Raw genomic sequence first — 13,934 nt, 5'->3', positions numbered from 1 at the left:
TACTATTGTAGCAATATATGAAAAATAAATTTTGAACAAAAATGTAAGTATTTTACCAGATTTTGGTGGATTTTGGTAAAATTGCGCAGAATTAGGAGCTGCGCAGAGTCAGGGGCCTTTACGGTATTTTGTTTGCTCTTTTTTACCCTGGCGCCTTCAGCATTACTTCGCTTGGGGTATGAAGGCAGGTCAGGTGCGATTTTTCCGATTTTTCAGGCGGCTGTCGGTAGGAAGTTTTTTCAAGCTTGTCACTCAGTACTCGCGCTGCTGTTTTCTGTACAATACTAGTTAAAAACTTCGCTTTAACATACAGTATTGACGCGGTGGTACTTGTGATAGTCAATCATATGACAACCTGAAAATTAACTCAAGAGCGGTCGTACCCTCCGTCATCGCCAGCATCTTGACGCTTGTGGTGCGTTTTTAAAGCGAGCATGTTCCATGATGCGTGCACTCAGTACACGATGCTACCGATCTTTGAATTCTATGTAAAGATATGTAAGCTATGATTACAACAATATTTGCTAGAATCCAGTGCATTATAAATCGTCACTGATGACTCAAATACGTAGAATTATTTTCATACTCAATTTTACAATTTTACCATAATGATGGCTAATCGTTAAACATTGTTGGTTGAGTTTAAATTAAACTAAACAACTCGATTAGCATTTGTAATCTTAAATATTTTGATTCAAAAAAATAATCAGAAGAAAATTGTATTTGAAAACGACGGTTAATAATCACTAGTTTATTTACTTAAAAAAATGGTTTGAACCCAAGATACCTAATAATGACAAACATAAAATGAAGTGCATAAATGCATAAAATTAGAAATGCACAGGTTGATAATTAGACCACGCGACGCCCCTGGTCGAAAGAGAGTTAAGGTCGAATTATTTATTATTTTGAAAGGAAATCAAGCCTTCTCGACATTTTCGTTCCCACTCAATTCTCTCTCTTCGACGTTTTGTCCTTTCGACCTTTTTGAAGAATCGGGAGGGAACGGAAATTTCTTAGAAAATTGATGAAATAACGACATGTCGATGTTTTGTGTGAACAAAATGCGCCAAATTCTCAGCTCTTGGATTCTTGACAGTCTGATAAATGAAGGGGCACATGTAACAATTTACAAGAAAAACATAAAATAAATTGTTGATTACGTTACCTCGTCATCATCAACCTCATCCGGATATACTATCGGCTCATCTTCTCCAGTGAATAACCTGCACAAATGGTTCATCTGGTCCACAACATCTTGCATGGAAGGTCGTTTCCTAGGGTCCTGGTTCCAGCAGCTGGTCATAAGTTGCTCGATGGGTTTCGGACATCCCACGATTAGCGGAGGTCTGCAGCCTTGATGGACTTTCCACAGTATAGAGTACGGGTTTTCCAAGTTCTCAAACGGTTGCTCCCGAGCGATCACTTCCCACAGGATTATTCCCCAGCTGAACACATCGCACTTTTCGGTATAGGTCGACCCTTCAAACACTTCCGGGGCCATCCAAGCGGCACTGCCTTTGTTGTTGGTCATTCTAGTGGACTTGTCGGTAACAGTCCCAAAGTCGCAAATTTTGAGCACAGTTCCGTTTTTGACTAGCAGTAGATTTGGTGGTTTCAAGTCCCGATGAATCATTGCTTTCGGCCTCATGTCATGTAGATAAGCAACACCCTGGAATAAAGAGGACAAAACCATGGAAATAAGTTTGAAGAGATTTTTTATGCATGAAGGTAATATGGAAAATAATTGGGATTATGCACCTGGAATGTCCTGGAAATTCAGGTTTCCGAAATCAGATTTACTAAATAAGTGGAATCGAGTTTTTCAAGAACTGAACATTTGCTTACCAGATGATATGAAGTTCCAGATTCGGATTCAGACTAACGAGACATCACGCTGACCGTACACTGCAGTTCAGCTTTGGCAGATTTCTTAGATACTTTGCCACCCCTGGACATATCTTTGTAATGGGTAATTTTGTTTGACAACATGAATTAAAACTATTTCAGCATTATTTGTGCTGAGTTGCCTCTAGAGAATTTATCTGAGGCTTCACCCAGAACATCGAAGCTAGAATAGCTCACTCAGAGTCAATGAAGTCATGCGATGATCCACTGATGTGCGGCACACGGAGAGTTCAAAAATTATTTTTCTATATGGTTCATCGATTATTCCAAAAATTTGAAGTTAGAGCATACTCTGTTTTAGTTTTCATTTTTGATTGGAACAAATATTTTGAGTTGGTAATTATTTAAATTGTTTTTCCGTATTTTCATAAATACACGATTTTCTGAATCATTGGAAATCTTTGTCTTGAATAATGTACAGCTAAATTTAAGGTACATTTGATTGGAGTTTTATCAGCGGTTAAATTTGTTCTGCAGATAAATCTAACTTATGAGAAAATCAAGTTTCACCCGTATAGGCCAGAGTGAAAGCAAAAATTCTAAAACCCTCACCGCTCAGCAAATTTTTAATTGATTCAAATGATTTTTTGTCAGTATACTGACACACATATCTAGTTTCAAGAAGTGGACAGAGGACTGGCACAGTGCCCCTGGAGGTAGATAAATTTCAAGACACAGATAATTTCCGGAAACGGCTATAATATGGTCACTATATGATGAAATTTTAAGAAAATTACATCAGTATAAACCTTTTGAGAAACGATTGAATTGGATAACTAACGCCTCAAACTTACGATAAAGTGGTCAATTTGTATCTGAACATCTGTGACAAGTTTATGGGAACGCATTTTATGTTTGATCTCTACTTTTCGAGAATAGAAACGGTTTAGTATCCAACAATCCAATGCCGGTTCGTCCGGGCATTACGTCCAAATGGCCACATCCGTTATATTTTAAACGGTGCAAAACTCTTCATGTATAATGTTGAATATCAGATCTTCATAATTTATGCAAATTAAGGTGATTATAGAACACCTCAAATTTTCAAGAGCACAAGACTTGCGAACCAAACAGCGCACCGCGTTGAAAATTTATCCCATTAGTTATCACCAGCAAGCAAGCAATTTGATTGATTTTCAACACGATCTGTTGTCCGATTCTCCAGTCTTGTGAACTTGAAAATTCAAAGTTTGGCTTCGTTTTATAATCACCTTAAAACGATTGTCATTGCAAATAAATAAAGGTAACTTGGCATGTCCCGAGCATTTCCGAGTGCCTCTGGCCACTTCTAGAAACAAGATATGTGGGCCAGTAAACTGATAAAAAAATCATTCGAATCCATTAAGAATTCGCTGAGCGGTGAGGGTTTTAGTACTTTTGCTTTCACTCAGGCCTATACGGGTTAAAAGATTTACTGAATAATAGATCAATATTCTCCCAGAATTCTGGAAACGATTTTTACTAACTGCTGTGATCGATGTAAACAGAATTTTTGGCAGCATTATATTAAAGAATAAACAGGCTTTTCGCAAAGTCTTGGACGGGATTCGCTATGAATTATGGACACGATGTTCACGGATTACATAGGCAGGATTCTCTCAGCATCTCCAACAGGATGCATTTTATTCTTAGCCAGGATATTCATCGAATTCAATACCTTATTCTTGTCAAATTTAGGGCAGAATTTTTATCTGATTTCATATTAGTTGGCATTCTGACAGAATTCGCCAAAATTTATTGGGAAGACTCCTCAAAATATCCTGGGTAAGATTATTGCATGATTTCGGAAGTCTGTCAATACGCTAGGATGCTTAGCAGCATTTATTTGGTTTTCGATATCTCTTAAAGAAATTTTGCTTGATTTACTAACTTTTGTCAAATTTAATGTAAATTTAATGTGAATATTTATGCATTTATAAAAAATGGTCCACCATACAAAATTGTTTCTGAAATTTGGGCCACCATTCAAAAATGATGGGCAGACCTGCATAACGGGCTAACTTATCAGCCAATTAATTCTAAGCGATTGAATAATAAATAGGTAGAGTGCAGAGCTATTTGGCCACTTCCATGATTCGCTTTGGCATGGCGGGTTTTAATAGGCCGAACTGTCTGACACTTTGCATTAGGAAGCGCTTTTTTTTATTAGTATCATTCCAAACATTACATTCATTTCTTATATCTAGGTATTCTGTGTTAGACAACACTATCATCCTAATTTGGTAAAACAAATTTAAGATTTTATTAACATTTTGTTAACAACATATTACGTTTTATTTGCCGTAGCAGTCCAGATTTTTACAGGTAAGTGAATTTCACCTGCTTATAAGAAAAAAAAACAGGTTTTCAATTTACTTAACCTAAATATATAACGTATTAATCGTGAAAATAGAAGATTTTAACGATTTTTGCCTGAAATTATTAATTATTTTATTTGACATTTGCTTCAGAATCATTTTCAAAATTTTATTTTGAATTCTCTGCAGAGCTTTCTTCCTGGTATTACAACAGCTAGTCAATATTGGTACAGCATACATCATGGCTGGCCTGAAAATTTGTTTGAATATCAAAAGCTTGTTCTTAAGACAAAGTTTTGTTTTTTCTATTGATAAGGGGATAGAGACATTTTACATATTTATTACATTTGGCTTAAATGCCCTTAATGTGATTTTTGAAAGTTAAATTCTTATCTAGCATGAGCCCTAGATACTTAACTTCATCTGTACAATTTATTGGAACCCCACTCATCGTGACAACATGTCTACTTGTAGGTTTCAAATAAAGAGCTTTTGATTTATGTGGGAATATTATTAGTTGAGTTTTGGAAACATTAGGAGAAATCTTCCATTTTTGCAAGTATGAAGAAAAAATATCCAAACTTTTTTGCAATCGACTACAGATGACACGCAGGCTTGGTCCTTTGGCGGAGTGTCATCCGCAAACAAAGATGTTTGACATCCCTGAGGTAACTCAGGTAAGTCAGATGTGAAAATATTGTATAATATTGGTCCCAAAATGCTGCCTTGAGGAACTCCAGCTCTTACAAGAAGTCTTTCAGACCTGGAGTTTTGTAATTAACCTGAAGTGTACGATTTGACAGATAACTTTGAATTATTCTATCAATGTATGTTGGAAAATTAAAGTTTATTAATTTTACAATCAAGCCTTCATGCCAAACACTGTCGAATGCTTCTTCTATGTCTAGAAGAGCAAGACCAGTAGAATAGCCTTCAGATGTGTTGGAACGGATCAAATTTGTTGCACATAAAAGTTGATGGGTGGTCGAATGTCCATGGCGGAATCCAAACTGTTCATTGGCAAAAATTGAATTTTCGTTGATGTGGGCCATCATTATGTTCAAAATAACCAAAGTTTACTGATGGAGGAAAGTAAACTGATTAGACGATAGCTAGAAGCTTCTGCAGGATTTTTGTCTGGTTTTAAAATTGGCACAACCTTAGCATTTTTCCATTTGTCAGGAAAATAAGCTAATTAAAAACATTTGTTGAACATATCAACTAAGAATGATAAGCTACTTTCTGGAAGTTTCTTGATGAGGATGTAGAAAATTCCACCATCGCCAGGAGCTAATAAGAAGCGCTTTAGTACGACGTGTATTATATCCAAATATGAGCTTTGTAGCTTACATGATTCTCCAGACTCATCAAAATGCATACGGAAATATTACTCGATTTGAAAAGTCTGCTCCAATTTACTTAGCAGCTGCAACTGGTTAGCTTTGGTCCTTTCAGGGCTGGTAGCAGTTGGACTGCAAAATAGTAGTGACTTTAGTGACCAAAATGATCAAAATAGTGACCAAATAGTGACCAAAAAGTGACCTAGAAGTGACTTCAAAATTACAAGTATTAGTCATTAAAATGACTAGAAATGAAAATACGTTATATGTGTAGCCAATCTACATATTGGGTGAATTTAGAATGTAAAGAACTGCAGTAATTTCAAATCTTAAGCAATAAGCTATCCGGAATGAGACAAAAAGATGGCTCATTGAAGATTTCACATACCATTTTTTACGAGACGATCATTAACTTAATATAGGTTACTATTTTATATTTCTGATTTCAGTCGAAAAAAAAATCAAATACATGAACTATGAACTCGTGATAGAATGTTTAGAATAATTCCTGTTCATGATGAACTAACAGGTAAAATTCATTGAAGATTTTGAAGCATTTCTCAACAAATCTGTGCAAACAACGGTAACTCTAGAACACAACTGATTATTGGCGAACTCGAGAAAAACCAAATTCGATGAATGTCTTGTATAAAGATTTAGAAAATAATTCCATGCATACTTAAAATGTTTATATTTCAATTGATCGTTTCAATAACTAAATTAGGTTTTGAAGACAATCATATCACTCAGTGGCGACTCGTAACCACACGTTTTATCTGATCTACAACCCTTAAAATGACTAATTTTAAATACTTAGATCATAAAGCAAACAATGAACGATAGAAATCGCATATGTTTTGCTCATATGAGTTGCTCCATAAACAGGTGGATTTGATGTTAGGGAATAGTCACTGATATCATCTTTAATTAATTATTATCGTCTCATGATGTTCAAGCATTCATTAGAGTAACGTGTTTTTTGTATAGAAAGAGTGGACTCAGAGTTGAGTCATGTATAAAACTGCCAAAAGGTAATCAATGAAAACATGTATAGTTTATATCTCGCATACTCTGAGATAACGCCCTAAAAGCCATTGGTAGTCACGTGTGTAGCTCATTGTTTCTGAGCACAAGAAAGAATAAGCATCCAAACCAACATAACGGGCAGGTAGATAATGATCCTTTCTTTGCCATAGCGTTGTTAAATAACATGAAAATCCATTCAAATGCTCAGAAACAACGAGCTACACACATGGTTACCAATGGCTTTTAGGGCGAGATCAGAAGTTATGCGAGATATGTTGGAATATCTAATGTAATATCTGCAATGGTTCCTAGCAAAACTAGTACTTGCTATTGAAATCCTGGACGAGTTTATTACAAACTTTTTGAATTTTTGTTGTTATTTGTAATCATCTTTGGCTTATTATAGTATATTATAGTATATAGGCATTAGTGTGGGACAAAATTTAGATTCTCGCTCCAGTCCACAAGCATCGGATTGCTTTGCGATCTTGGACAATGTTGTTCATCATAGAAATACCTATCGAGGTCTGAGTTCAGAATTTGTATAGAGGACAATGGGCGATCTCTGGAGATTTTTCTTTGTAAAAGTAAGTTTTCCCATAGTAAATCCCATACAAACTTTGAACGGCTGGCGCTAAAATATAGCTTCTCTGATCGAGCTGAAATTTTGCACAGTTGTTATGGGACCTAAATGCAATCCAAAAAGTGGACTGGAGCGAGAATCTAAATTTTTCATATAACCATGTCCCAGGCTAATAGGCATATAGTGGAGTTTTGATGATGTTCTTTCAGGAGGCAGGTTTAGGATTCCTTCTATAGCCGTAGATTACTGCAGAAAATTCACTGGTAATTTATTCAGCACGTCTGTTAGATATTAGTCCTGCGTTGTGTCAAAATGTATCCAAATATTTCGGAAAAAAATTTCTTCCCGAAGTCGCTTCCTAAGTTTTGCCAATATCTTTTCCAAAACTTTTCCCAGGAAATTTTTACATTTTCCGTTGGAAATGACTAGGGAACATTCACCTGAATTCTTCCAGAAAGTTAGTCGGGAGTCTCTATTTTACTCGAGTCAAGAATCTTAACACTTTGATTTCAAAATCACACTTTAGTTGCCCTGATAATGATAAATATCCATTTCTTTTTGATTATGTTTGAAGTGCTATCCCTGGCTAAGATTTCATTATCATCTGATCACGAAAAAAGTGACTTTAGTGACCATTTTCCTGAAAATAGTGACTTTAGTGACTTTTTGTCGAAAATAGTGACTTTTTAGTGACCAGGTCGAAAAAAGTGACCACGTCACTAAAAAGTGACTTACTACCAGCCCTGTCCTTTGAAACGCGAATTACATAAATATATAATGAATTGTTCGTCACTCCGTGTGTTGACAAAAATTCATCAAAACACTCATTAAAATAAAAATATTATTTGTTTTAATCAACAATAATTTTTGAATAGTTCGTCACCACAGGTGTCGACAAACATTTGTCATCGTTAATAATGAAGCCATAAACATAATTGTATTTAAACTCTAAAGTGCCATGAGTCGCATCACTTACCAAGGTGATCCTAATTATGTAAGGGGCGGACCATTAATTACGTAAGACAATTTTCGGGATTTTTCAACCCCCCCCTCCCCCCATGGTAAGATTTTTTGTATGAAAACTAAAAATAAATTGTATGGCGCGTAAGAAATCTCAAACCCCACCTCCCCCCATAAACCCTTACGTAATTAATGGATCGCCCCTAGCTTTTTAACTCTTCCCACTAACAAAAATCCTTCCTGTGACATCCGGGGAGATGCAGAGGTGATCTCGGTCTCTAGTAACAGCGGTAGTCACACTAACATCCCTTCCCCTCCTCGATGACCGTAAGGACGTGGCCGGCGCCGTTATTGACTTCATTATATTCTGAGCTCTCGAATTGTGCACATTGAGAATGGTTTGCTAATCCCAAGCCCCGTAGTGTACAACTACAAATTGTACAGTCATCTATGATTATGCTTATGCTTGTGTTAAATCAAATCGATGAATTGATTGAGTGAAAATCTTCTGCAGAATTCAACGCATAACTTATTAACGAAATTAATTCAAACAGGATATAAATAAAAAAGGTATAAACATTTTTCAATATGAATGATTACAAAAGTTGATCCAATGCATGATCCTAAATACGAAAACATTTCTTAGTCTTGTGGTTACAACTGGCATGAAAATGAGAGGGGTAGAAGCAAAGGAGTGTGAGTGACAAAAACCTAGTTCCAAGAAAATCTACTTTATGATTTTTCTTCTTTCATTCACAATTTGTAGTATGGGAGTCAAAAGAAAAACAAGCCAGTCTTCTAAGAATTGTGTTAAGGGAATCTGGGGTAATATGCACTCTAGAGGCAAAATAACTCACCTGGCTTTTATATTTCTATTTGCGAAGTAATTTGGATTCATTTTGATTGGATAGCAAGGATCCCTTGTACAATTTGACAAGAAAATCTCCCCGAAAAATGTCTCAATTTTTCGAAAACATTCTAAGAAACCTCAAAAAGTCGTTTTGTTCCAGGGGTGCATATTATTCTAGACACCCCTATTTTTACAGTAGAATTTTTCAATATACTCAACTCAAAACCGATCAAAATTCACTTTCAATTCCCAGCCCATCAAAAATTTCCAAGCATCAAAAGTTTTCCTATATTCACTGTGCACAAAATATTTGCCAACGCTTGTCCTATCCATGGTTTCGAACGTGGACGCGCTTCGTTAGTAATAGTGGTATTTTACATCCCAAATCACTGCAATAACGTATACGTGATTGTATTCAAAAACTGATAAATTGTGAAAAACCCATTATGGAATGCTCTCAGTTGAGAAACCCCCCTCTACGATAAAATTAGTAGCATTAAATAATATTTTTTTGTGATCGCTCTCGAAAACAGTCTGAGAAGTGTGGGGAGCAGAAAGTGAAGGAGGTAGTGAGATGCCACATTAGCGGCCATTTTGGTACTCATGCAAATATGTCCTTATGATATAGGATAAAACTTATTCTCACGTGGTGTATCATACAGGCATATCTGAAGTGATCGATATATCTTCGTCGATTTTGGCTTAATGAACCACAATGAATGAAACAGTGAAAATGACCACAATATAAACAGTTAGTTTTACCGTCGTATTTTTTATTGGTATAATTATCAATTCTTTACAGTCTAACCGGGAGGGCTACTGGCTCAGTCAAACTACATCCTCCATGACTTTCATCAATCCCCCAGAGTTTTATCCATTCCAGAGCAGCGAAAATCTCAACACAAATATTACAATTTTTTTACTTGTTATCATGTATTATTCATATTGTTATATTATAATATAATATGAGGTAATGAAAATAGAGCTTAACATACTCTTTGTACATTTCTTCTGTTTTTATGAATAACATAATACATTTATTTCTAAAAATATTATTTCCTGAAGTGAGTGACATCTACTCACTTTCGCAAATTTCAGATTAAACGAAGTGAGTATGTGTTATTGTGTTACTCCCATATTGACATTTGACAATATTACTCCAAAGTGAGTAACGATGGTGTTACTCACTTTTGAGCAGTTCCACTTTGTTCCGAAGGGAGTCGAAATCTACTCACTTTTGAGTAGATCTGAACGAGCGTAAGTCAAACCTCCATTAGTTGATATTGAGGAGACCATCGACGCATGGAAATAACGAGTCATGGAACATATCAATACAGTACCAGATTAAGGGCCTTACTAACAAATGTAAACAAACTGAGTTTTATTCACCTAACAGTTGATTTGATAAATTGCAATCATATAATGCACATATGTTCCTTAAAAATAACGTTTTTCACGAAATAAGTAAGAAAAACATAAAGGCGCATTTGATATTCTCTTTCGATTCGAACTCTGACGTCAATTTCGCCCATCTTCCCCCTCTGCGGTAACCGGGCGCATTTGAGCTTGAGTGTGGTAGTAGGGCGCGTTTCAAACTGAGTGTGCAGAAGGGCGTTAGTGATGAAGGTTCGTGTGAGAGAGCGTAGCAGAACGGCGAAGCTGATGATAGTCAAACCAGAAGGACGAGGTCAAAAGGCGCAATCGCTGTTGTTAAACTGAAGACGACGAAAAACCGAGGGACGCAACAGCTCTAAATTTTGATGAATGGCACATGATGGATTTTTATTTATTTTAACATGTTATTCATAATATTTAAATAAGTTAAATATTTTGCTACAAAAATAATATTGTAATGGATCCTAAAAAAATGCATCATGCGATCAAATCGATCGGAAACATAGTATAGAATTAAAATTAAACCCGGAAACTTCAAACCGATTTTACTGAGAATGTATAAGTCTTCACATTCGCCCTAATTCTAACTCTGTATTGATATATTCTTTGAAAAGCTGTTTGAGGAGACTATCATGATTACCATGATATTTTGGATTTGGTATAGTTCCATGAGTTGATATCGAATAATACAATATCGACTTATGGAGGATTGACTGTATAATATGGAGGATATTAGAAGACAAATTATAAGCCCCAATAGAACTTCTTAATCCAAGTTCACACTCCCGTGCAAAAGTTTGAGTTCACCCCTGGAGGAAAATTCCAAGTATTCTGTTAATGTCTCTGTGATTGCGTCCAATTTAAACATCGATAGGCAATGAATTTTTCTTACTTCGTAGCTATTCTTCCGAAAACGTTTTTTGAATGTTGTAAGCTAAATTTTTACTTAAAGCAGTGACATTAAAAACATAGCTAATTTCCTCAGCATGGGATCGACCAAAATTTTATATCAATGTGTCATTAGAATCTTTTACCTATTCATTGAAGAGCATACACGAAGTTTTGGCGGGGAAATCTGAAAACTATTCACAATCAATGAAACAGTCATTCAAGTCATCGTGTAAAAGTTTGAGTTCATTCCTCAGTATGGTTGAAAAATGGCAGAGATATTGACAAACATGATTTGCGTGCGGCTCAGGTGACCCAAACTTTTGCACGATACCTACATACATCATACTAAGGGGTAAACCCAAACTTTTGCATGATGGCTTGAATGACTGTTTCATTGGTTTTGAATAGTTTCCAGACTTTTCCACCAAAATGTCGTGGGTGCTCTTAAAAGATTATAAGATTACGATTCTAATGACACATTAATTTAAAATTTTCGTGGATCTAATGTTGATGAATGAAATGCTTGCGTTTTAGCAAATGTAAAAGGAATAACTGTAGATATTAGAATTTAAAAATATGATTTTAGTGTTACTTGAAATAGGGAGAAGGGGACACTAGAAATTAAAAAAAAAAACGATGAAGGTCATTTTCAATCTTCCTCAAGCTGACAACCAACCTCAATGCACAGTGAATGCTTAATTCGTTACGCAGTTTATGCTGGCCACGAAAACATTCTCATCTGTCAGTTTAAATAACCTAATCCACAGATTCTACTCACCTCAGCGCACTGTCTGGCCCAGCTCATGGCATGTGCAGCTGTATAATGAGGCTTCGGTCGACAGTGTAGGACTGAGTGCAACGATCCTCCATCGGCATATTCCATCACCAGACACACGGTTGGACGTCTTGTGCAAGCTCCATACAATCCAATAATATTAGGATGCGCCACCCGAGAAAGTTGGCAAACTTCTGTGATAAATGCGTCCCGGTCGGCTTCGACTTCAATGTACTTCACGGCAACGTACTTGTTTTGCCATTTGGCTTTGTTGACAGTTCCGAAAGATCCTTTTCCCACAGTCTGCAATGATAAATGAAAATTAGTGAGATCCAAGAAACACTCCAGTCATTTTTTCTCAAACCCCTATGGTTTCAATTTCATTGATGTCTATTTCAGTCACAAACGATGGAAGAGAATCGGCCATGCTCGATCTTTGAACTGCCATAGATCACGGTAGGATTCAAGAACCGGAATTATCTGACTAGATTTCTGTGATGATAATGATTGCTAAAGCTCTTGAAAACCAAAACAAGCTGATTCAATCTTCCGACCGGATAAATGCTTTTTGTTTCACATGTATTCACTTCACGCGCTGCTTAAAATAATGAACCAATTATATTACTAGGAACTAGAGTAAAATCACACTTCAAAGCGAAATAAATAGCATTATTTACAATGACAAAAATTGAATTTAATCAGCACACCAGACGAATTTTGTTTTCACTTGACGTTCTGCGACTTTTTCGTTTTTGATTTTGTTCTGAATCGAGACGTGCAGCTGTCAGTGCGAGCAAGCACAGCTGTTTGAAGGAACGGGTGGTAAACGAAACGAAGCAGCGAGAGCACTCTGTTGTTTTACAAAGGGTGTGTGCGGTGCAGCTAACTGTGGGCCCAAGTAAATGTAAACCCCGGTGGTTTGCATGAGGTATGGTTCAAATTAGCGGGGGTGCGGTATTTTGGTGCTTGAGACAAAATCGTGTTCCACAGTGTTAGGGCGCGGCCAGGGTAGACGCGAATTGCGAAGCGAAGCGAAAATTGCACGGGAAGGAATAACAATTATTAATAATGAAACGTCAAACTCCAAACCGGCACCTTATGTGGCGTACGAGATATTAGGCGGTCGTTTACCCCCTGGTAAACTCAAGTAGTTTTGGCCATGGTTTCTATTGCAGAGCGTTAATGATTAACGGGTCGCAATGATTGATTAAGTGATTAATGATTACATTCAATTTTATCATGATTAATGATTATGATCTTTGATTAAAATTTCTTAAGCATGATTAATGATTATGATTTATTTTTAAGCCAGAGTATGATTAATGATTATAAATGATGATTAAATTACAATTTTAGATGATTAATGATTAAACTCAGTATGATTAGTGATTATGATTAATGATTATGATTAACCCTTACATGCCTAATGTCAAATTTGATCAACATTTTCAATTTCAAAACAAAAGTTTTTTTTAATTATCATTTATCGTATTTATATTGTGAGCTCATTGTGAGCTTGCACTATACAAATCTCATCCAACAAGTCGTTGGCGAGTAGTGTGTGATATGGGGGGTCTCGTAGCCTCGAGGTTACGGTTTCGCTTCGTAAGCGGAAGGTCATGGATTCGATTCCCAATCCCCCCACACAAAAAAACTCCGTCCAGCCACCAGAAGACGCCGCACGAAGGACTGTGTATAGGGGAACACATCCATCCTTCGTCAGTATCGGATGGTGACTGAGACACACTGACCCTCTTTGTAGGCTGTTGCCTCACACGACACATATACATGGCAAAATGAACCACCGCACACCAATGGACTTCGATATGGATATGGATTGGACCAACGGCAGCACTCTCTTCTACCTGCTCGGTATGAGAGAAATAGCAATAAGAACTAGGATATAAAT

General features: G+C 36.4%; 1 protein-coding gene across 1 annotated transcript in view; it reads right to left on the bottom strand.

Moving 5' to 3' along the window:
* LOC5568685 (mitogen-activated protein kinase kinase kinase 7) overlaps window positions 1-12,780 on the bottom strand; it is a 94,664-nt gene extending 81,884 nt beyond the window's left edge. Inside the window, exons 1-4 of the mRNA XM_021847323.1 lie at window positions 12,703-12,780; window positions 12,390-12,620; window positions 12,029-12,328; window positions 1,169-1,672 (exon numbers count right to left, since the gene is read on the bottom strand). Coding sequence (XP_021703015.1) covers window positions 1,169-1,672; window positions 12,029-12,328; window positions 12,390-12,473 — 888 coding nt within the window. The 5' untranslated portion in view covers window positions 12,474-12,620; window positions 12,703-12,780. The remainder of the gene's footprint in view (window positions 1-1,168; window positions 1,673-12,028; window positions 12,329-12,389; window positions 12,621-12,702) is intronic.
* Between the last annotated feature and the right edge of the window lie 1,154 nt (window positions 12,781-13,934).

Source organism: Aedes aegypti, chromosome 1, assembly GCF_002204515.2.
Source record: "Aedes aegypti strain LVP_AGWG chromosome 1, AaegL5.0 Primary Assembly, whole genome shotgun sequence".
Classification (NCBI taxonomy): Eukaryota; Metazoa; Arthropoda; class Insecta; order Diptera; family Culicidae; genus Aedes; species Aedes aegypti.
This window is presented reverse-complemented; position numbering and strand designations above follow the sequence as displayed.